This window comes from Ruditapes philippinarum, unplaced genomic scaffold (genome assembly GCF_026571515.1).
Source record: "Ruditapes philippinarum isolate M1 unplaced genomic scaffold, ASM2657151v2 ctg605_1_1_1_1, whole genome shotgun sequence".
Taxonomy (NCBI): domain Eukaryota; kingdom Metazoa; phylum Mollusca; class Bivalvia; order Venerida; family Veneridae; genus Ruditapes; species Ruditapes philippinarum.
The window spans coordinates 173,204-197,961 of NW_026862846.1; the positions used below are offsets into that span (position 1 = coordinate 173,204).

The 24,758-nt window shown below is 34.6% G+C and overlaps 1 protein-coding gene across 2 annotated transcripts in view; it reads right to left on the bottom strand.

The window, feature by feature from the left end:
- Positions 1-18,270, bottom strand: part of LOC132720382 (polycystin-1-related protein-like) — a 173,676-nt gene extending 155,406 nt beyond the window's left edge. The window contains exons 1-9 of one of the 2 annotated variants that reach the window (XM_060704511.1): positions 18,175-18,270; positions 12,033-12,571; positions 11,036-11,260; positions 10,032-10,165; positions 9,195-9,443; positions 8,346-8,465; positions 3,350-3,563; positions 1,993-2,262; positions 741-873 (exon numbers count right to left, since the gene is read on the bottom strand). In XM_060704511.1, the coding sequence (XP_060560494.1) occupies positions 741-873; positions 1,993-2,262; positions 3,350-3,563; positions 8,346-8,465; positions 9,195-9,443; positions 10,032-10,165; positions 11,036-11,260; positions 12,033-12,310 (1,623 nt within the window). In that variant the 5' untranslated portion in view covers positions 12,311-12,571; positions 18,175-18,270. Of the gene's footprint in view, positions 1-740; positions 874-1,992; positions 2,263-3,349; positions 3,564-8,345; positions 8,466-9,194; positions 9,444-10,031; positions 10,166-10,913; positions 10,925-11,035; positions 11,261-12,032; positions 12,572-18,174 lie in introns of those variants that run through there. The other variant, XM_060704512.1, reaches the window with a different exon arrangement.
- Between the last annotated feature and the right edge of the window lie 6,488 nt (positions 18,271-24,758).

Genomic DNA, 24,758 nt, shown 5'->3' on the forward strand with positions numbered 1-24,758 from the left:
TTATAAAAAGTAATCTATTTAGCGTGTTGATTGACTTATGTCCAAAATGAATGGATTTTACATTCTTTTTAAATATTCGAACACTGTATCAATTCATTATGACTTTAAATGTAAATGAAATAGTGAAAGTATAGTGAAAGTATAGAAACGCTATCGTTGCAATATTGTTTCACAACATCACCACCAAATCAATCAGTGGTCGAACAATCTCGAGAAAGACCCGATAAATAACCCGGGAGGATATCCGAATCAACCATATCCGATTCACTATATTAGTGTATTACTGAGTAAACCTCACTATGTGTTTTTATCACGGACACCCGTATTCCCGCTGGTAAACAAACGCTAATGTTACTTTGTTAAATATTGACTAGGCCTATGAAAACAAGACATAGGGATATTAAAGTTTATTTGACATAAGGTATGCACATGTCTTTTGTAAAAATCAGTTTCGCCTTGTTCTAACCCTAATATGTTTATCTCGACATTTCGTTATCTCGATATTTTTTGGACGGTCCCAATGACTTTGAGATAACGAGAGTCGACTGTATTTAACTTTCACTTTACTACTGGAGTTACAATCTGCAATGGGACTTCAACTGGACTCTTTCAAGAGGGTAAGCTTTCCAGCAGCCTTATGAACATTACTAACTTACTAAACTTTATTGCATCTTTCATTTTGAACTTTGCACAAAAATTTTACAAGAATGATATGACCAATAAACACTAAGATAACATACATGTTCTGTATTAGCAACAATGGTGACTTTAGGCTCCTCACAATAAGACTTGTTCAGTATAAACAACATTTTATATACTGTCACTGAGCTGACAGGATTCTCTGCTAAAACTGTGATATTGTACGCTCCTTCCCTGAAATATAAAGAAAGGAAAATTTTGCTCTTGTAGAGTGATATATGATTTATATTTCACAATAAAATAATCATTATAAACAACAATGTGCAGGCTATATGAAAAATGAAAATTTTCACATCATAAATTATGTGGAATATTTCAATACATTTCATAGATTGATATCAAGAGAAAAACGGTTCTCACCAATTAATGATATACAATTAGTCATACATATAATATTTTACTGTGTATTTCATTATCAAGAAATAACAATTATAGATCATATTATATGTAAATCAATACCATTTGAGGACTACCATAGAATATAGTACAACTAAACTTTCTGGCAGACTGTAATACTCGTATGTTAACTTGACTTGTTTAATCTATCAAACAATAGTCCAAAGACACCCGTAAAAGTCTAATACTGAATAACTAACCATTTTCATCAACATTACATTACAAGACACTCAGTTTGACATACTCACAGTTTGACATACACAAAGTTTGACCTACACACAGTTTGACATACACAAAGTTTGACATACACACAGTTTGACATACTCACAGTTTAACATACACAAAGTTTGACATACACACAATTTGACACACACAGTTTGACATACACAAAGTTTGACATACACACAGTTTGACATACACACAGTTTGACCTAAACACAGTATGACCTAAACACAGTTTGACCTACACAAAGTTTGACATAGACATACAGTTTGACATACACAAAGTTTGACATACACAAAGTTTGACATACACACAGTTTGACCTAAACACAGTATGACCTAAACACAGTTTGACCTACACAAAGTTTGACATAGACATACAGTTTGACATACACACAGTTTGACCTAATCACAGTTTGACATACACAAAGTTTGACATACACAAAGTTTGACATACACATAGTTTGACATACACACTCAGTTTGACATACACAAAAAAAGAGGGTTTATTATTGAAATTAAATGCTATTATCTGCTAGTAATTCTAGCACATTTAATAACTTGCTTGAAAAAAAAATTACAAAAAAGATCTTTCCAATACATTAAGCTTCTATAGAAATCTAAACTAAAGCACCAGAAATTGTTTTTTTATCCAAAGAAACAAAATTTGAATTACCTGATAAACGTATGTTTTACTTCCAGAGAATTGGATACATGCATATTAGTTATAATAGGGTCACTTTCATCGCCAAAATCCCATTTCAGAGTTACATTAGTACCATCGTATTTGTGAAACTTGATTTTGATTGGTTGATTCACTAGTAGGTTCACTTTGTTACTAGAAATGTAGATTTCTGGCAGGAGAATCGGTAAGTAGACGTACAATTCCACAGAAACCGAGGTAGCATTACTGATTGCATTTAGTGCTGTAACTGTAGCTGTACACCTGAAAAAAAAAATCATATTTTCATTTCACTAATTTTTGTTTGAGTATAACCTGAAATGTTTGATTTTTGCATTATATTAACATCAGATTTCTGAATTAATTTCTTTCGCATTAGATTTACTCCTGAGATTTTTCAACTTGTATAAGACTAGTGCCTGAAATATTTTAATTTGCATAAAATCAACACTGATACTATGCTTTATTTTTGACTCCTCCCAATTATATCTGATGCAAAAATTATTGTTTGAATTTTAAAAAAGTATACTTCCAAAATGCTTGTATGACATAAATATGGTATTCTATTGTCTTAAAAGTGAATGGCGTACTAACAAAATCATTGCTAAATTGATAACACTCTACGTGAAATAGCAAAATAATATTTTGTTTTGGAACCTTTTATTATGTTTACCTAGTTTATTCATGTGTACAAAAAAAAACAGAGACAATCTATATTACAACCTTTTTGGGAATCAACCATTTAATAAAGGAAGAAATAAAATTTACTGTTGATGAATTTCATTAAAATATTTCATAAGATATAGATTTATACCCTTTTAACAATCCAGTTACACAGAGTCATCTGTGATTGATCAGTAGTTTTTTAGCCAAATTATGGAGTGAACCGATGACAACGTATTACCAATTGGGATATTTAAACATGTTTAAAATTCTCGATCGGTGAAAATATTTTACAAATAATCGACACCAACCTATATCACAAGATATGCAAGCTCTTAATCACCGATATCGCTGATCGAACAAAGATAACTGAATATGAATCACCGGTCATATCTGACGGAAAGTGTTTAACCACTGATGACTAGCTATCAAACACTGATTTATCACCGATTTAGCTCTGATTAACACCGATTAAAAAACGATAAAAACTATATTTCAGCATTTTTATCACCGATCAAACCCTGTTTGAGTTTGCTTTCTGTCACCGATGGCCGTTTACACAGAAAACCAGAAATGAAATCACACATGACAACCGATCATAACAGCGAGTAAATTTAAAATTAAATGACCGATTGGGGACTGACCGTCTGTGTAACTGGCCCTTTACAACATGTTAACTGATACTTACTCGCCAATTACATGAAACGTATGTTGTACAGCATTTTGTTTCGAGCTGTATTTCTTAATTCCACCTATAATATACCGCCCCTGGATCATTGTCGGTGACTTGAATGTCCAGTAATAACTGGTGGCTATATGGGGAATATCCGGTCTCACTACTGCAGTATATATCATTGTTTGTTTTAATGATAAGACGTTACTATCCACCAATAATTCCACACCTGAAATAAAACAAGGGTGACTTGTGACAATTTTGTTGTCAATTCATCTACAATAAACTTTCTTTACTTATTAGGGAGACGATAACACTACTCTGACATATACTTGAAAGTTATTTAACTTTGCCATAAGTAAATTTAATTTTTTTACTTTTTCCATGAAATCATAGGTAGACTCTATGCAACAAATACACACTTGGAAAATAGATCACTAAATTTATAACATAAAAGTGTCGGCCTCAGTGAATATCACATTTCCAAGGTCCATAGATAGAGGATATTGAACGAGTATAAGTTCAATACTGAATTTATTGCACTAGCCTCTGGCTAGCATAATATTATTTTATTCAATGAGTGCAATAAATTCAGTATTGAACTTACACGAATTTAATATTCTGTTCATCACATTCCCAAAATAAAAACCGTTTAAAGTGAAATAAGAGTCATTTTTCATTGAAGCACCCATAGTAAAACGTTAACATTTAGCGCGTCTTTACACTATGTTTGTACAACGCTAATGACGTCACGTCAAAATATATACACAGCCATGCAATATCATTTTTACAGTCGCAAAATCGGCACGGGTTAGTGATAAACTTGGATATTCACCTCATAACCATACAATAATTGTATATTGTTACCTTAGTGTAGTAACGGGTTAAATCCTCATATAATTTAATAGGAGATAACCTGTAACTGCACTAATGTGACAATATTATGATTCAGCTAGTGAGTACTGTTTATAAGACATTATGTTTATAAAATGAGACATTAGTTAAAACACTGTTGACCATGAATCATTTTAAACCAAATTTTGTTAAATCATTTTTTAACCCAAATTCGCTACAATTTTTTTCCATTCAAATCAAAACATATTTATTTTATCTCCTAGTATCTTTTTTTGCTGCCATTCCTCATTGGCAAATTAAATATACTTCATACAAATTGCGCGGCAAACTTGATTGAAATATTGACATCTTCAATTTCAGCCTCAAGTTTGATTAAATTCTCGCAAAAGCTTCTATTCAGAATCAGCATAATTGAATACTGAACTTTGAAAATTTATTAATGCTGGGGAAATATATTAAATTTGTGTGATTTTCAAACAGATTATAATAAAAAAAATTATAGGACAATAAATAGTTGGGTTTTTTTTGTTTGTTTTTTTTTTCAACTAAATAGTTTGAAATGACATTTCTTTGTAAATACAGTAAAAACATTTTCTGAAAACCACTGACTTAAAAACCAGTGTTAAATTTTTTCTGATTTTTTTATCTTTATTTTTATATTTTCATAATTGAACAGATTAAACAAATTTTAGATTAAGAATGACAGCCATGATAATGATTTAAGAAATAACATTAAAACCATTTCTGAAAACCAGGCAAAGTTAAGCTTGATCTTTTTGTCCAATGAACAAGAATTTATTATTAACATTATGATTTTAGAACAAAATTACTTTTCTAAAACCACTCCCAAAGTAAAATCACTCTTTTAAATGTTTGTTTGTTTTTTTCTGTGTTTTTCCCCATATTTTAACCAAATAATGATAGGTATGCATGTCATTTACTTTTTGATGAATGTACATGTACAGTTTTTCATATATTTTCTTCAACAACTATTTATCTATGACCATATCTAAGAATGAATATACATATTAATTCATCTTGCATTATTACATAATAATGCACTGGTTATATTCCAGATGCTCATAAAATTATTCAAGCCTATAGCCTCTGACCTATGGTATCCATCTTCAAGCCTTTGGCCTCTGACCTATGGTCTCTGTGTTCAAGCCTTGGGCCTCTGACCTATGGTCTCCTTGTTCAAGCCTATGGCCTCTTACCTATGGTCTCTGTGTTCAAGCCTTTGGCCTCTGACCTATGGTATCCATGTTCAAGCCTTTGGCCTCTGACCTACGGTATCCATGTTCCAGCCTTTGGCCTCTGACCTATGGTCTCTGAGTTCTAGCCTTTGCCTCTGACCTATGGTCTCTGTGTTCAAGCCTTTGGCCTCTGACCTATGGTATCCATCTTCAAGCCTTTGGCCTCTGACCTATGGTCTCTGTGTTCTAGCCTTTGGCCTCTGACCTATGGTCTCTGTGTTCAAGCCTTTGGCCTCTGACCTATGGTCTCTGTGTTCAAGCCTATGGCCTCTGACCTATGGTCCCTGTGTTCAAGCCTATGGCCTCTGACCTATGGTATCCATCTTCAAGCCTTTGGCCTCTGACCTATGGTCTCTGTGTTCAAGCCTATGATGGCCTCTGACCTATGGTATCCATGTTCAAGCCTTTGGCCTTCGACCTATGGTCTCAGTGTTCAAGCCTATGGCCTCTGACCTATGGTATCAATCTTCAAGCCTATGGCCTCTGACCTATGGTCTCTGTGTTCAAGCCAATGACCAATGGTATCCATCTTCAAGTCTTTGGCCTCTGACCTATGGTCTCTGTGTTCAAGCCTATGACCTATGGTATCCATGTTCAAGCCTTTGGCCTTCGACCTATGGTCTCTTGTGTTCAAGCCTATGACCTATGGTACCCATGTTTAAGCCTTTGGCCTCCGACCTATGGTCTCTTGTGTTCAAGCCTATGACCTACAACCTATGGTCTCCGTGTTCAGACCTATAGTCTCTGTGTTCAACTATGGTCTGTGTTCAGACCTATGATCTCTGTGTTCAAGCCTATGATCTTCGTGACTGATTTTGCACATCTGAACTAAACCATGCATTATTATATGCCAACACACTCAAATTTATATGGCTTCTTCGCAAAGAGATTTTATTAATTTAGAAGCATACACAGAGCTGTAGAAACAATTATCTTTGTCTTTAAGGCAAAACTTTAGTTAAATTAATCTCTCATAAACAATAACCATAAGACGAGGGCTAATTCATCTTTATTGACAATAGGAAATGCAGAGAATTTTACAACGCAATTCAAATTGTCTTGCACTCTTAGCTTAAACTTTTGCATTGTCACTGAAAATCTGCAGTCAAATATGAGATTTTGCATAGCGATTTATTTGTTGAAACCATTATGTCAATTTTGTAACATGTTTTTGTACCTTTATCTAAATTCTGGGACTTTCATAATATAAATTTTGTACTATTATTTTCATTTTGCAACATAATTTTCGTTTGCATGATTGGTTTGGTTTTGTGACATTATTTCACATTTTTCAATCATTATCAATATTTTGTCTCATAAATAGAATGATTTTTCATCATTATTACGACTTTGCAATATTATCAAGATTTTGTACAATTATTAAGATTTTATACCATTACTTAATGTTTGTACAATTATTCAATCTTTGTAGCATTATCTCGAGTTTGTACTAAGACTTTATACAATATTTTAGATTTTGTACAATTTTTTAAATTTTGTACTTCATTATCTTATTAAGATTGTACCATTATTTCCCTAAAACCCCATTGTACGACTATTTAGATTCTGTAACATGATTTTTGTACCATGATTTAGATTTTTGTACAATTATTTGTACCAATCTTCTAATGCTTTGCAAATATCACTCTTAAGAAACAAATGAGCCACGTCACGACAAAATCCCATTATGTTGATTTTGATGTTACATGTTATGAAAAATGTTACACTTTCATTACTTTCATTTAAAATTTCCTATTGATAAAATAATAACACTTTAAATGGAATTTTAATCTAATTTTGCTGATTGGCACTGACAAAGACATGCATGCCAATGATATTTTTCATTTTTTCTTTGGGTGTGGTGGGGGGTGGTGGAGGAGTTGTATTTGTTTCGTTCAAAAGTACACATCAAAAACATTCATAAGAATACAGACTTAATTAACCAGATTTAATGGTTACTCATTTTTTACCCATCAAAATTAACTCTCCTTTGAAAAGCTCTAGAATTTTTAGTAGATACAAAAATCTACCCCTGCTCTAAGTAATGCTAAGAGTTTCAGTTCCTCTTTTAAACATTAGAAATTAAAATGCTTAACAGATTTAGAGCTTTGGGCACTGCTGTTAAAAACTAGTATCAATCAATTTCAGTGTAACTGATTTATTACATTATGATGTTTGTGCATATAATGCTGTGTGTATGTTAACTGTTTAAATATTGTAATTATGTTATGTGCATCAGCTGAGGCCGGCAAGACTCGTTAAATAAGGGCATTATTTATTAACTAACTTACTAATCACTATAAATCTAGCATTCTTCATTCTAACACTGTTCCTCATTAAAAACAACACTAAGCCTTTAAGTTATTACACAACATATACATTGAATTAAAGGTATGTTGTAAGAAAACCACAAGATGTATAGAAATGAGCCGTGTCACGACAAAACCAACATAATGTGTTTGCGACCAGCATGGATCCAGACCGGCCTGCGCATCCCCGCAGTCTTATCAGGATCGATGCTGTTCGCTGTCAGTTTCTCCACTTGTAATAGAGTTGGTAAGCGAACAGCATGGATCCTGATCAGACTGCGCGGATCCATGCTGGTCACAAACCCACTATGTTGGTTTTGTCGTGATGCGGCTCAAATTATTTCCCAGCTGAATTTTGTTAAACATATTTACAATCATTATTTTTTTATATGCAAAGTAGACTAAACTAGACATTTTTTTTGCATTACCATACAAATTTGCACTGTTTTAGTTTAGATGCTTTGTAATTAACTGCTCTGGACAGGTGCATCACTTTCTTGATTACAAAGCTCCTGATCTACTTCAGTACCATAATCAACATGGTATAGACATTTTTTTTCACTAAAGAACAGTTTGAAAAAGCCACATTACCTTGAATTTTATAGTTGATGAAGACTTTAACAGCTCTGGTTAAAGTTCGAACCTTGTTGTATGCCGTAACGTAGACAGTCTTCACACCTGGTGTCATATACTGGTGCTGCACAACAGATCCTGGAATATATATATATATAATACATAAATAAGTACTGTAAAACCTATTCAATTTTTTTTTCTGGTTGGGTTTCAAGTTGCACAAACACAAAGTAGGTCATATGCGATTTTCCAGCTTTACTAGTGGAGGAAGACCTTAGGTAACCCATTGCGGATTATTTCAGGCACCAACAGGCACCTGAGTAGAACCACTGACTTTTCGTAAGCTAGTTGGATAGCTTCCTCACATGAAAGAGGCTTAAGTCCCTGGCAGAATTTGAACCTTTAGCGGAAATGAGCCAGTGGTTTGAAGTTGACAACTTTAACCACTTGGACACATACACCCCACCAAATCAATATATGCCATGTAAAAATGATGTTAATTCATGAATATGATATTTTCTTTTACTGTTTTGATATCCCCCTTAAAATTCAAGACATTTGAAATGCAAAATACATAAGACCATGATTCAATCAATATTCGTACAAGTATTTATCACTCTTGATTGTAACTATTTTACAACATATTTAATGTATTTCCACATGTTAAAATCTCTGTTGAAGAAAATTTGCAGATCCATAAAATTTAAAATCAACTTTGCATTCAAGCATAACAGACATCTAATGATCAAAACGGTTGTTTTAAAAATTAACAAAAAACATAAAGTCTACGCAAAGGGGTGCTCTTTTAATACAGGTTCAACCAAAACTAACGTAATTTTTATAATGTTTATCAATTTTGAACTTTACCTTTATTCACAAGATCTGTCTGATCCCCAAGCTTCCAATCAAACTTGACCTCATTCCCAGACACGACCTTCGCAACCATAGTAACGACCTCACCGACTTCGCCCGTATATCTCGCTATCCTTTCATTGTTTGCTTCATCACAAAAGTGAAGGTCTTTCGGCGGCTCCTGGACCCAGAATGAATGCGGCAGCCACGCTGTCTCGTTACCAAGGGGATTAACGGCTGTCACCTTGACCTTGAATTCACCCACTGTAACACATTTTGGTTGTCAGTCAGGAACATTTGTTAGGTAATAAATTTTAATTATACTTTCAGAGCTCAACAATTCATTTCAATCAGAACTTGTAACAGAATCAAATGAAATTACAGCTTTAGAATTTAATTAAACAGACTGCCTTTTCTATGAACACTGATTAAGTTTTCCTAATGGGAAGCGCGCAAATACAAAATTCTCGAATGATGAACATGTATGGGCATGCATTTGAATAATACGACTTCACTGCTTTCAACATTAAATTTGATATTCTTACTTTTTTTCCCTCTCTCTCATTTTAAAGAATAAAAAAAAACAGAAATTATGACAGATTTGCGCCATTGCCCACCGTATCATTTGACTTCATTACAATAATGGACACGTAAAAACAATGCCTATTTTCATTTCTGCATTTTCAATCCTTGTGAACAGAGAAATTGTAGCTTTTAACACTGGCCATTATGAACAAAAACTCTTGAGCATTGAAAACTTTTACATTAAAATCTTAATCATGTTTCAGTTTGACACCACAGAAACTGTTAATGAGCAGATCAAAATCACAAATGATCAAATTATAGGAGTACCTGTTGAATAGGAGTGCCGTCCTTCCGCAAAAATAGTCATGTCTTTGTTCCATGGCGACAGCTCAGTTCCCTGCACTTTTTCTGTGGTACCATCTCCGTAATCAAACACAAATACAACATGGGAACCAGACAATCTGTTAATAAACAAGTGGTACATAAAGTAAAAAAATCTTGTTACATTCAACACATTTACTGGAACAGATTTTTCATATTTCAATATTTCATATATTAAGTGACCTTGTGCCATATTAATGGTAATGGCACCAAAAAAGCAGTCCTATGATAGAACTGAAAGTGCTTTGTCTAAGGCGGCAGAACTTGATGAGTCTAGGTCTGGTTGTAAATATAACAGGCAGTGTTATAAATCATACCTAATTGTAAATATAACAGGCAATGTTGTGTTGTGTAACACACTAACCTGTAAATATAGCAGGCAATGTTGTGTTGTGCATCATACCTAGCAGTAAATATAACAGTCAATGCTGTGTTGTGTATCTCACCTAGCAGTAAATATAACAGTCAATGTTGTGTTGTGTATCTCACCTAGCAGTAAATATAGCAGGCAATGTTGTGTATCATACCTAGCAGTAAATATAGCAGGCAATGTTGTGTTGTGTATCTCACCTAGCAGTAAATATAACAGTCAATGTTGTGTTGTGTATCTCACCTAGCAGTAAATATAACAGGCAATGTTGTGTTGTGTATCATACCTAGCAGTAAATATAGCAGGCAATGTTGTGTTGTGTATCTCACCTAGCAGTAAATATAACAGTCAATGTTGTGTTGTGTATCTCACCTAGCAGTAAATATAGCAGGCAATGTTGTGTTGTGCATCATACCTAGCAGTAAATATAGCAGGCAATGTTGTGTTGTGTATCACACCTAGCTGTAAATATAACAGTTAATGTTGTGTTGTATATCATACAGTTCAGAAAATATAACAGGTACTTTGGCATCACACCTAGTTGTAAATATAACAGGCAATGTTGAGTTGTGTAACCTACCTAGCTGTAAATATTACAGGCAATGTTGTGTTGTGCTCTAAAGCTGATGAGTTACTGCTAGCAGACAATTCAACCGTATCAATTGGATCTACAACAAGAAAACATCTATCTAGCTTGGCGTATACCCCTGGTGGCGGATAATTATGTCCCGTCACATTGAATGTCACACAATACTCCCCTGACATTCCATAGAAATGTTTCGCTACAGACGTCTGGTTAGGAAAGCTAAAATAACAAAAATAATAGAACTATAAATGAAAAAAAATAATTAAATAAAATTCAATATATTTTGTTATTCAATGGTTCTATTACTTTTTGTTGGGAAAATATTTAATCAAAATCCATTTTCGAAAAAAAATAATTAAGTCATAAATAAAATGTGCTAATAATAATTCAAAACTTGTGTGTTTATATAAATCAATGTTAAGTTAAATATATTAATTAAGGTAAAATTTATTATATTAAAAACCATCATAAACTATATATGCATTAATAAGTTATAAATACAGTTAAACTTTGCATTTTGATAATATGGTAAACTATCTAGGAAGGGCCATAACTCTTATCAGAAAGTTTAGAATTTTAAATGATTATCTGTAAATAGGCACATACAATATTAGTGATATAATTACAATAAGAGCTACTTAAGCAGACTTATGTTTATGAAATAATAATAATAAATCTAGAATATGCCAGAGAGATATCTTTGTAATCAAGCTGGTGTAAAACACAGAGAAAAGTTGAAGAAAGTTTTATTTTGAAAGCCCAGAACTTCTGTGGATATCACACATTTCCCCATCTGTCCTGCTATACTTTGAATGCAGCTTATGAAATTGGTGAAAGAAGTTTACAAGGAAATAAAGCTTTTATGTATAAATGTATAAATGATTTTATGTTTGCTTCAAACTAAGTTAAATGAATATGAACTAATGAAAATAATTTCTGATTATAACTTTCCTGTATGTTGACGTAGAAGAATATACATGTCCAAACTTACCTAATGACTGAATTCTCATAAGTTCTCTCATCTGAGAAATTCCAAGTGAAGGTCAAATCTCGTCCTCCAGTAACAACAGCCTTAGCAACCACATGACCTGTACTTCTGATAACCCATGGTGACCTAGTTGTCACGGTGATGTCCTCAATGGGTATAAATAACTCGGTTGTAAATATTGATGATACTTGATTTGATACATTTACTGTAATATTATACTCTCCTAGTGTTTCGTATACATGCGCCAGGTAAACTAGAATATGCGTGTCATTGGTTACCATGGCAACAGGGTCAGTTTCACTGAAATTTTCACTTTCCCCATCCCCGTAGTCAATTTCCACCCCAAAATCATGGTAACCATTAACGGAGACAATTATTTGTGTAGCTTTTCCGAGCAGGTTGCCAATAATCTTTAAGTCCACCTCTTCAATGACACTCTGAACAAGGACAGGAAGTGTGGCAGACAACGGTTGCCTAGCAACATCATTAAACGCTTCCACTCTCACAGTGTAAAGCCCAGGACTTGGTATCTGAATTTCATACTGAAAACAGATAAGAAAAATACCAGATGAATTAATAATGCAAAATAAACACAATAATATCTGACAAGTTCTATTTAATTCAAGGATACATGTCAATTGGACATTAAAATTTGAAATTTTAAAACTTTTAAGAAAATAATTCAAATTTCCATTTATAACATATTCCTACCACTGAGAGACAGTTTTTGATTGACATTTTTGTCAATTAATGTCAACTTTCTCCCTGGTCAGTAAATAATGGAGTTACACATTAAACCTAACTGCACCAGTATTTACCATTTACTTGAAATATAATTTCTTTTTTCCCAGTTACCCTCTTGAGATTAGTGACTTTAACATCATTATTATTACCATTACTTCCATCCATCAGCTATTTTTACAATAAAACAAGCTTTCATCCAAACATAAACATTTGACAAAACATCAGTGTAATTTAAGATAATTTGAGTTCTACGTTACAAAAAAAGGACAAAACAAGGACAGAAATTGTTTTCTGCGGAAAATTTGCATGAATGTTCATGTGAACAAAAGCAAACATTCTAACAAAAAGTTTTCATCAGAAAGCAGTGTAATTTTTTAAGTCTTTGGCCATCTTAATATTGTACAAAATACTTGTACAGCTTTGAGTTCAGATTTGTGCATTGTTGGCATTTGAAATCCAAAAATTTCAGCACCACACTGGAAACAGAATTGAGCTGTGTCAAACTGTTTGGGCGTGCTGGCTGACAATTTGCTCTTGCATTTGTACCCTAAATTGCTCTTGTATTTGTACCCTATTACTTTCAAAACAATTGCGTATACTCATATACCCTGTAATCATGTATTTTTAATGCAGATACAAACCATGCACCTTTTCAACCTTTTCAGTAAAATCACAAAAAACAACATAATATTACATTAATGCAAATGGGCCTATATGAAAATAATCAGGCATTAAAGGTAGAACATTAATTAATCAGACACATCAATAACTCATGTTCACATCAAAGCTACTTCTAACAGAAAGTAGTTCCTTTGATTCGCATTAACAAACCCTACATTTCTAAGTATCTTCCTACCATTTTCGCCAAGCACCCGTGCATTTCTAGCACTCAGCGGCAGAATCAAATCAAGCCTAATTGAAGTGCCTGCATGGAAAATACTGGAAATGATCAGCTATCAATTACAGGAAACAAGAGAAGTTAGTTTGATTGCCAGCTTCAAAACTATTTTTTTCTCCTCTCAATTTCTCTCTTTTTTTCCATACTTTTTTAGCATTTTCAAAAGGGTCATTAAAACAAATCAGCTGAAATAAAGTTGTATTGGTTGTGAAATGATCAATGAAAGTTGAAATCAATGAGCCTGTATTAAAAACGAGTTATTTGATTCTAAAGTTTGCTGTCCTAGTGCAAGGAACTTTTTGCTTTACACTCAAACCCGTGTTTTATGAGACTTTGTCCAAGTGCTCGTTAAAATCTGTTTTTTTATATTACACTCAAACCAGTGAAACAGACCATCTTTAAGACCAATACCACAATATTTTAAATCACACCTCAAGGTTATAAAACATTTTTCAGAAGCCTCTTGTTCAGATATTTGTCTCAAATTTCAGGGATTGTTATTGGTCATTGTACATTCTGGCATAGTTTCTGACCAATCAAATACCCGAGATCTGAGTTTGTGCTCAGAGAATCATTTTTATATTACCTTGGACACAATTGTTGGGAGACTTGCATTTAACATTCCATTTTTATACTTATCTTGCAAATAAGTAACCTGTTTCAAGAGACCACCTGCCTAAACAATGGCTGAAGACACAGTTGAATATGTTCTTGATTATTAAATTCTAATCAAGTGAACGGCAAAAGAAATAAACCTGTCTGTTTATATTTTATATAGCCTGTTTTTACAACTTGAAATAATGCTTTTCATACTTATACTTTAATTCATTCCAAAGCCCATCTTCTGCTTGCAAGTAATACATTCTTTGTTTTTTTTAAAAATCTAAATTATTTTCTATGCATCCCAAAGGGATACATACTTACATTAGCTAGGGGATCATTTTAAGCATATAGGACACAGAATTTTGCAATTAAAACCCAGCAGACAGGATTTGTTCATCTTTCAATCTGGACAAAACTGTTATTTAAGGGAAATTTCAAAACAAATGCTGACTTAATAGCAAACATTGCAAACCATGATCAGGCAGATATGCTGGCTGAACCTGTTCAGCACTGGTTGCATGGGTTATTTCAGTTTGCCGCTAGTTGGCTAAGTAGAAGTCTGTATGAAATTTACCATCTTATCTATTTGTAATGATTTTTTGTTACAACCATAATAAAGGTAATGAAACCAAAATAACTACAGACTTTTTTAAGACTTGCATGTAAAGTGACTAAGGGGAGCGGTTGCCTCTTGGTTAAGGTATCTGCCTCCCAACCCAGGGATCATGCGTTTGGGCCCTAATTGGGTCATGACCTGCATGTTATTTCACATGACACCAGTACTAGTGGGTTCCAGGAAGCTGACTCAAAACTGATTAATATAAGTTGCAAGAACTTGTTTCGCAATTGAGTTTAAATAAATATGTTTAAACCAAAGTGACTGTTAAAAATCCCATTTTCTATCTCGGGCTTTTAGTCATAGGAAAGAGTATCTTAATGTAAGTATATCCAGTATATCTCTAATGTTATTTTTTTGTTGTTACTATATGCACTTTCCATAAAATTTATTATTTTCAAATCTAATACATGAGCAAAAAAATTGGACCTTATTCATCCTAGGCAAATAGATGTACATGAGGCAAGAGAATATAAAAGAAAAATTTCTGAAAAATTCCTCCAATAAACAACGCAAACTCTTCGTGTTTGGCCTTAAAGTTTTCTATTACAATTCTATTGATTACATCCCAGGCTAACTTGATAATGGTTTGAAAATAAACTTACAATTAACTCCTAAGAAAATTGTAATTGCCAGAATAAAATTGATATTCTACCAGTTCTGTGCGGAGACTGTGATAAAGTGCCGCATTTCATCGTATTTCACGTTACAGAAGCGGTAGCCTCCTTAAAGAGCAATTGCATTCAATGTAAAAACATGATTTAATGGAATTTGAACAATATCCAGGCTTTTCTTTCACAGAACTTGATTATACATCCAGCTGTCATGATCTCATCTCAAAACTAAAAATCATTCATGAATAATTTTTTCTTCTTTCCGTGCATGCACTTGTTCCATAATGACATCAAGATTGCCCGATTTTTTTTTTCCTTTTTCTTTTTCAATTTTTAATTTTTTTTTTCTTCTTCAAATTTTATATCGTTTTAAAAAGCATGGATAATGTAACAATTGAAAGCTGCTTATTTCTGTTTCACTGGATTATTGTATTTTTTAAGTGATAATAATCTGATACAAGAGCAGTCAGTAGGAGAGCGTGCTCGACTATTCTCAGTGCTTGATAGTAAAACAAGAGCCTGTATGATATAGAATTTTCAAAGTTCAAAAAAGGCTATACTTCTGTCAAAATACATGTTAATGACCTCCTATTATGCTTTCAAATAAGTATATGAAGTTTCAACCCATTCCTTTCAGTTGTTTTGAAGACCTCAACCTAAGACCTCAAACTGCTCGCAAAAACTTAATTCTAAGTGTGATGGCAGTGCCGACACCTGAGAAAACACATAAGCTCTCCCTGTATTTTGAATAGTCAAGCTAAACATCTTCCCCAGTCTATAACAAATAGCAGAATACAGTGACACCCCATACTAGTACCAACATACCAAATATTTAAGGCATCAGTCCAAGAAACTACTTGTAAGTGTTACATGAGGACTAAGAAAAATTCCACTAATGGGAAGGAGGGTTATATTAACAACACATGAAAAGTTTTGAGAATCATGAAAAAAAGAAAATTCAGGTATGAAATAAAGTAGTTTTTGTCATCAACCTTCTTCAACCTTTCAAAGATAAATGCAAGTCCTTTCCTGGTTCCCACATCACCTTAATAAAATAAGAAATAACCTGTTTTTAAGGTATACGTACTGGTTCCCTAGTCACATCTTGTTAAAATAAGAAATTACCTGTTTACTAGGTATAAGTACTGGTTCCCTAGTCACATCTTGTTAAAACAAGCAATTATCATAGTATTGCAAGCAATCCATAAGTCCCCTACCGGTAAGAGCCCAAGCAACATTCTGAAGGGCCATTGGCCATTCACTTAGGTTCCTATTTTAAGTAAATTTGTTGAAAAAGTTCTTTAAAAGTGATCACAGGAAACAGTTTTTATGTACAGACAGACGGACTGAAGGACACTCTAAAGTTATTTTTTAAACATCCCTGTTATCAAAATATAACATTTTTAAAATCCTATCATGATTGAAGAAGTTGGAGTAAAAATTACCAATTTCTCAAAAAAAAAGTCTAAGTTCAAAAGGGGCATAATTCTGGAAATAGTCTTGCTAGAGTATTGAACACTCACAAATGTTGAGTGACAATAAGAAACATTTATATGAAGTTTGAAGTAGATACATTCAGAAAAAGAAGTTAATAAAAAAAAACAATGTTTTTTTTTCATGAAAATTTTAAGTTCAAGGGAGGTAATTCTGATAAATTTTGTGCTAGAGTTGTAAACCTTGTCACATATGATGTGGTTGATGACAAGCAACTTATATTTAAAGTTTGAAGAAAATACCTTAAGAAATAAAGAACTTATAGCGAAAAAACTTAAAAACTAGAATCAGAAATCTTGAAATTCAGTCTATTTGTTGCCATAGCAACCAGAATTTTCAACATAGGAAGATAAAAAAGGATGTGCATAATTTCCATACTGCCATCTACCCATATGTCAAGTTTCATAAACATATTTTCAGTACTTTTTGTGTTATCACTGGATCCAGGTTATGTGTAAAATTTGCCATATTTTCAGTCTATTTGTTGCCATAGCAACCAGAATTTTCAACATAGGAAGAAAAGAAAAAGACGTGCATAATCTCCATACTGCCATCTATCCATATATCAAGTTTCATAAAAATATTTTCAGTACTTTTTGCGTTATCGCGGGATCCAGGTTATGTGTAAAATTTGCCATATTTTCAGTCTATTTGTTGCCATAGCAACCCTATTTGTTGCCATAGCAACCAGAATTTTCAACATAGGAAGAAAAGAAAAAGACGTGCATAATCTCCATACTGCCATCTATCCATATATCAAGTTTCATAAAAATATTTTCAGTACTTTTTGCGTTATCGCGGGATCCAGGTTATGTGTAAAATTTGCCATATTTTCAGTCTATTTGTTGCCATAGCAACCAGAATTTTCAACATAGGAAGAAAAGAAAAAGACGTGCATAATCTCCATACCGCCATCTATCCATATATCAAGTTTCATTAAAATATTTTCAGCACTTTTTGCGTTATCGCGGGATCCAGTTTTGTGGACGGACGGACTGACGGACGGACGGACGGACGGACTGACGGACGGACGGACGGACAGACAGACGGACAGACGGACGGAGGGTAAACCTAAAGTCCCCTCCGGTAAACCGGTAGGGGACTAATAAGAAATTACCTGTTTACTAGGTATAAGTACTGGTTCCCTAGTCACATCTTGTTAAAATAAGAAATTACCTGTTTATTAGGTATCAATATACTGTCATCTAATGTCCAGTTATATAAGATGTTGGTACCAGTAACAGTTGAAGCCTCCCATGAACAATACTCATATCTGTAATGATACAAAAAATATCATAAACAGTACATATATAGGCTTAATACCCAAACTCAAAATTCCTATTTCAATTTAACACAGGAAATTACTTTAAACCAATCTCACATAATATGTGAAGAAATAAATCAAGGGGCCCGAATTCAGTTATAATTCATCAAATCAGGGGCATTCAGGAGTATTCAGGGGCAGCAAAAATATCTGTCTGTATTGCACAGGTTATCCCACAACCTGTACGGTCAAGCGCAAATATTTAAGAATTTACTATACAAGTTAAAAAATGCTTTAGATAAAAACGGACATGTAAGTCAAAATAAAATTTTGCTGGCTCTGGAGCATTAGTTTTTTCCACCAATATCACAGAGGCATGTGAAGAAATAAATCAAAGGGCCATAATTCTGATAAAATTCATTAAATCACAGAGCACTTGTTGACAATCATTCTGTAAAAGTTTGATTGAAATTTGACGAGAAATACGGGAGGAGTGTGGCTTAAAAGAGATTGTGTACGCCCAGGCACAACTAAATATTATGATGGGGAGTTTTGCTTTAGAAAACCTGGTTTATACAACCTGTCTGGTTAGCTTTGTGAAAAAAGTCCAAGAACATTCTTATTGTGAATTTTGGTATGTCAGTGGTATTCCGTAATGATTTGAAGAATTCAAGCACTTGCATACAATTTCAAACTTCAAATATAAGAATGTTACAAACAATAATTAAACCTGATCTGAAAATATGTTGAAAGCTTATGTTTATTTTGTCTGTATTTATTGTTGTTGAGAAATATCAGTGCTAAGAATAGTCACTCTTGGGACAAAAATAATTCCTGCTAACACTGAAAATAAACTTCAATGTTGACTATTCCAGAAATTCAAAAAACCAAATCCCATAAAGCAGAAAATCATCAAACTATCGTTTATATCTATTCATCTTTCAACCTTTGACCTTTCTATACCTGACTTTTATCATAAAGATAACAATACTTATAATTAGCAGACAACAATTCAGTATCTCCCATTAACAAGGTTTAATAGTAGACAAGAAGGTGAGACAAGTCCTCTAATTAACTTTTTAGGAAATACCATTTCCACAGAAAGAGAGGCTACAGAAAGAGAGGCTTTTTATGTTTCCTCTTTTAACCTTTGCCATAATGAAATTGTACATTCTCTATAGTGGCTGATACAGTGCCTGTTCAGTTTCCATGGGGGTGTGAAGGTTAGCCCATTACAGTGCCTGTTCAGTTTCCATGGGTGTACAGGATAGCCTGATACAGAGCATGTTCAGTCTCCGTGAATGTACAGGATAGCCTGATACAGAGCATGTTCAGTTTCCATGGGTGTACAGGCTGGCCTGATTCATAGCCTGTTCAGTTTCCATGGGTGTACAGACTGGCCTGATACAGTGCCTCTGTTCAGTCTCCATGAATGTATAGGCTGGCCTGATACAGTGCCTCAGGTCAGTCTCCATGAATGTACAGACTGGCCTGATACAGTGCCTCAGTTCAGTCTCCATGAATGTACAGGCTGGCCTGATACAGTGCCTCAGTTCAGTCTCCATGAATGTACAGGCTGGCCTGATACAGTGCCTCAGTTCAGTCTCCATGAATGTACAGGCTGGCCTGATACAGTGCTTGTTCAGTCTCCATGAATGTACAGGCTGGCGTGATACAGTGCCTCAGTTCAGTCTCCATGGATGGGCAGACTGCCTGATACAGTGCTTTGTTCAGTCTCCATGAATGTACAGGCTGGCCTGATACAGTGCCTCAGTTCAGTCTCCATGAATGTACAGGCTGGCCTGATACAGTGCTTGTTCAGTCTCCATGAATGTACAGGCTGGCCTGATACAGTGCCTCAGTTCAGTCTCCATGAATGTACAGGCTGGCCTGATACAGTGCCTAATTTCAGTCTCCATGAATGTACAGGCTGGCCTGATACAGTGCCTCAGTTCAGTCTCCATGAATGTGCATGCTGGCCTGATACAGTGCCTCAGTTCAGTCTCCATGAATGTACAGGCTGGCCTGATACAGTGCCTAATTTCAGTCTCCATGAATGTACAGGCTAGCCTGATACAGTGCCTCAGTTCAGTCTCCATGAATGTACAGGCTGGCCGGATACAGTGCCTCAGTTCAGTCTCCATGAATGTACAGGCTGGCCTGATACAGTGCTTGTTCAGTCTCCATGAATGTACAGGCTGGCCTGATACAGTGCCTCAGTTCAGTCTCCATGAATGTACAGGCTGGCTTGATACAGTGCTTGTTCATTCTCCATGAATGTACAGGCTGGCCTGATACAGTGCCTCAGTTCAGTCTCCATGAATGTACAGGCTGGCCTGATACAGTGCCTCAGTTCAGTCTCTGTGAATGTATAGGCTGGCCTGATACAGTGCTTGTTCAGTCTCCATGAATGTACAGGCTGGCCTGAAACAGTGCCTCAGTTCAGTCTCCATGAATGTGCAGGCTGGCCTGATACAGTGCCTCAGTTCAGTCTCCATGAATGTACAGGCTGGCCTGATACAGTGCCTCAGTTCAGTCTCCATGAATGTGCAGACTGACCTGATACAGTGCCTCAGTTCAGTCTCCATGAATGTACAGGCTGGCCTGATACAGTGCCTCAGTTCAGTCTCCATGAATGTGCAGACTGACCTGATACAGTGCCTCAGTTCAGTCTCCATGAATGTACAGGCTGGCCTGATACAGTGCCTCAGTTCAGTCTCCATGAATGTGCAGACTGACCTGATACAGTGCCTCAGTTCAGTCTCCATGCATGTACAGGCTGGCCTGATACAGTCCATGAATGTACACAATGCCTGTTCAGTCTCCATGGATGGGCAGACTGCCTTATACAGAGCTTGTTCAGTCTCCATAGATGTGCAGGCTGGCCTGATACAGAACTTGTTCATTCTCCATGGATGTGCAGCCTGGTAGGATACAGTGCCTGTTCATTCTCCATGGATGTGGAGGGTGGCGGCCTGATTCTATGCTGGTGGTACAGGAAATGCCATTACCATCATTATTGTCACTAAAACTTAACAATGAATGATTTACAGAGGCAAAAAAAAAACACATTATCATAGTGAGTAATGGAGTACATAGTACTAATGTTTAGCTTTTTATGCTTGCTTTCCTGCCCAGAAACATCAATAGATAAACATCGGTAATTAACTGCTTCCTACAGCAAGTACAGACTTTACATCAAACAAAATCCTCAATGCTATGCTTATTTCCCAATAAATAGTTTGATGCATACTTGCACTTTATTTAAACAGATATATACCATTTTCTTAACGTTTTACACAGGACAGACCTTTTTTCAATTTTTTCAATAAAATATTTCAATACTCATTTGCACAAAAAAATGCAATACTGTTTTCTAATGAAATGCACTCAATTTTGAAATCACATATTCTTGGTGAAAGGGTTACAAATGAAGGTTTACAAAGATGTAGTCATGATATAATTTGAGCCCTTATTGACCATGATATAATTTGAGCCCTTATTGACCATGATATAATTTGAACCCTTATTGACCATGATATAATTTGAACCCTTATTGACCATGATATAATTTGAACCCTTATTGACCATGATATAATTTGAACCCTTATTGACCATGATATAATTTGAACCCTTATTGACCATGATATAATTTGAACCCTTATTGACCATGATATAATTTAAACCCTTATAGACCATGATATAATTTGAACCCTTATTGACGAAGGGTAACTCATTTCAAAGACAATTACATTGTCATGTTAACAATTTGGACAAATATACTCATGTACAACAATAGTTATCAATATCAATGCAAGAATTTTTTTTATGAATTTTAAAGAAAATTGCATGACTATGTATATATACAAAACCCTCTATTGTTTATTGTTAAAGTACAAAAATAAGAAGAAGCCAAATTGATTCAACAGTGGTACTATTACCTAGCAGACAGTTAACTGAGGTAATTGAATTTATTGTAAAAACAGTCTATCAAAACTCACTATCAAATTTACACCTTTGTGCTTTCAATCAGTCTGCAGATACAGTGTAATTTAAATTGATTTGAGCCGTGTCACGACAAAACCAACATAGTGCGTTTGCAACCAGCATGGATCCACACCATCCGCACAGTCTGATCAGGATCCATGCTGTTTGCTTACCAATCCTATTACAAGTAGAGAGACTGATAGCGAACAGCATGGATCCTGATCAGACTGTGCGGATGCGCAGGCTGGTCTGGATCCATGCTGGTCGCAAAGCCATTTTGTTGGTTTTGTCATGACACGGCTAATTTACAAACTTTTCCTGTATTCACTTTACAGGTAATTTCCCCTCCCCTGTTCTCTCAGACTTCTAATTTACCAGGGGTCTCCATAGACTTGTCCTTTAAACAACATTAAGAGCTATCCAATGTAGTTCTATCCAAGGTAAGAGATTTAGCAGACATAAAAAAGCAGTATGACAGCAAGGTGTGATCTGGCTTTATATTGGCAGTGAAGGGTAGAACCATCCTTGTTGTTATTCTGAAAAAACGTTTTCTTTTTTTGTTTTTTTTTTAAATTGAACCAACACTGTAAAGGTCAAATAGTGATTTACCAGCTTTACTTGTGGAGGAAGACCTCAGGTGCCCCACCATGCATTATCTAAATGGGAAGATCAGGCACCTGAGTAGAACCATTGATGCTATGTAACTTAATTGGATCCCATTCGTGCATTATTAATATTTCATGGGCATTACTATTTCATGGGCAAGAATGGAACCCTGTGAAGAACCACCAACTTTCGGTAAGCTAGTCGTTTAGCTTCCTAACAAAATTTTTTTCAGAAAAGTTTGGAAAATAAAATTCCTCTAAAAAAACCCATACCAAACAAGGCCAAGAAAGAAACTTTTTTAAAAAATTTTTTTTTTCCCCCAGTTAGCACGCAGGTCAAGGCATTACTTTTTAAAAAAAACCCAAAACAAATAATTAAATTCAAAATTTCTCAAAACCCAAATGGGGGATGTTTGGGGAATTAAAATTAAAATAAAAAAGGTTTTCCCCTCTTTTAAAAAGGCCACACTTCTGGTCCAAGAAGTTTGTTTAATTTCCCGCGACTGGTTTTTGCAACGGTGAAAAATTTTTAAGAAAACCCGACTGTATCTTAAAAGGGTGGATGCCCGGGGCAAACCCAACCATTTGGGGGAAAAGTTGGAAATTTTCCAGGAATTTCCAAAAAAATTGGGGGAACGTTTTGCCCTTCCAACTAAAAATAAAAAAAATTTTAAAGGTGAAAATTTAATCCATTTTATTTAAGAAACTTTACCCAAGGGGAATTTAAAAAAAGGGAATTTTAATTTTAAACTTTAAGAAAAAGGGGGGGAATTAAAAATTTGTAAAAAATTTTAAATTTTTTGTTCCCCTTTGCCATGGAGTTTTTTAAACCCCCATTTCCCCTGTTTAAAAAAAAAAAAGAATTAGCCCCTTTTGCCAAACCCCAATATTTGGGGGGCCTTTTGTTTGAAAAACCCGAATTAAAACCTGATCAGGCCCTATGGGGTGTTTGGGGTTTTAATTTTTAAAAATTTTATTAAAATTAAAAACAAACCCCTTTTTAAAATTCAAATGGATTTTTTTTTGTTTGTTTGATTGGGTTTTTTAAACCTTTAAGCCAAAAAAAGGTTATTAAACTGCGTCATTTCCAAAACTTTTTCTGGGGAGGGGAAATCCTAAAAAGGGGGCCGGCCTCCCGCAATTTATTCCAAGGCACAAGGGCCAAAAACCCGGAAGGAAAAAACCCAGCCGGGCGTTGCCCCTAACTAGCGGAAGCTTTTCCCCACAAAGGAAAAAAATTCCAAATCCCCTTTTCTGGATTGGAAAAACCCCCAGCCGGGGAAGGGGGGCGTTTTTAATCAACCAAATTCGGCAAAGGGAAAAACCCCAAAATTTAAATGGACTTTTCCAAACTTTAAAGCCCTTTCAAACCAATTAATACCCCAAAAATTTTTGGGATGTTTTTAATTTATTAAAAGGGGAGCCCGTTGGGGAAAAACAAAATTTAAACCCGTTCAAGGCTTGGCTTAGGGGCCTAACCCCTTGGGTGGGGCATGCTGGCCCGGGGTAAGAAAGTAATAAAATGCCACCAAGCCAAAAACCTAAGAGGGCCAAACAATTTTTATTTGGCCCAAGCCACCCCCTCTTTAAACAAATTTACAACCAATTTTCAAAAAGGTTTAAAAATTTTTTAATTTTCTTTCTTAAACAAAAGGAAACCAAACCTTTTTTGGGGGTTTAAATTGGGGTTTTAAAGGGTTTTCAGTTTTTTAGGGAAACACAAAAACCCCTTTGGCCGAGTTTCTAGTTTACCTTTTGTTCAAACATTTTTTTAGTTAAAAGGGGTTTGAATCCAATTTTGGCCCGGATATTTTTTTAAAAAAATTAACTACATGTAATTTTTTTACAAAATTTGGATTGCTCCTCAGATTAAAAATTTAAATATTAAAATGTAAGTTTACTTA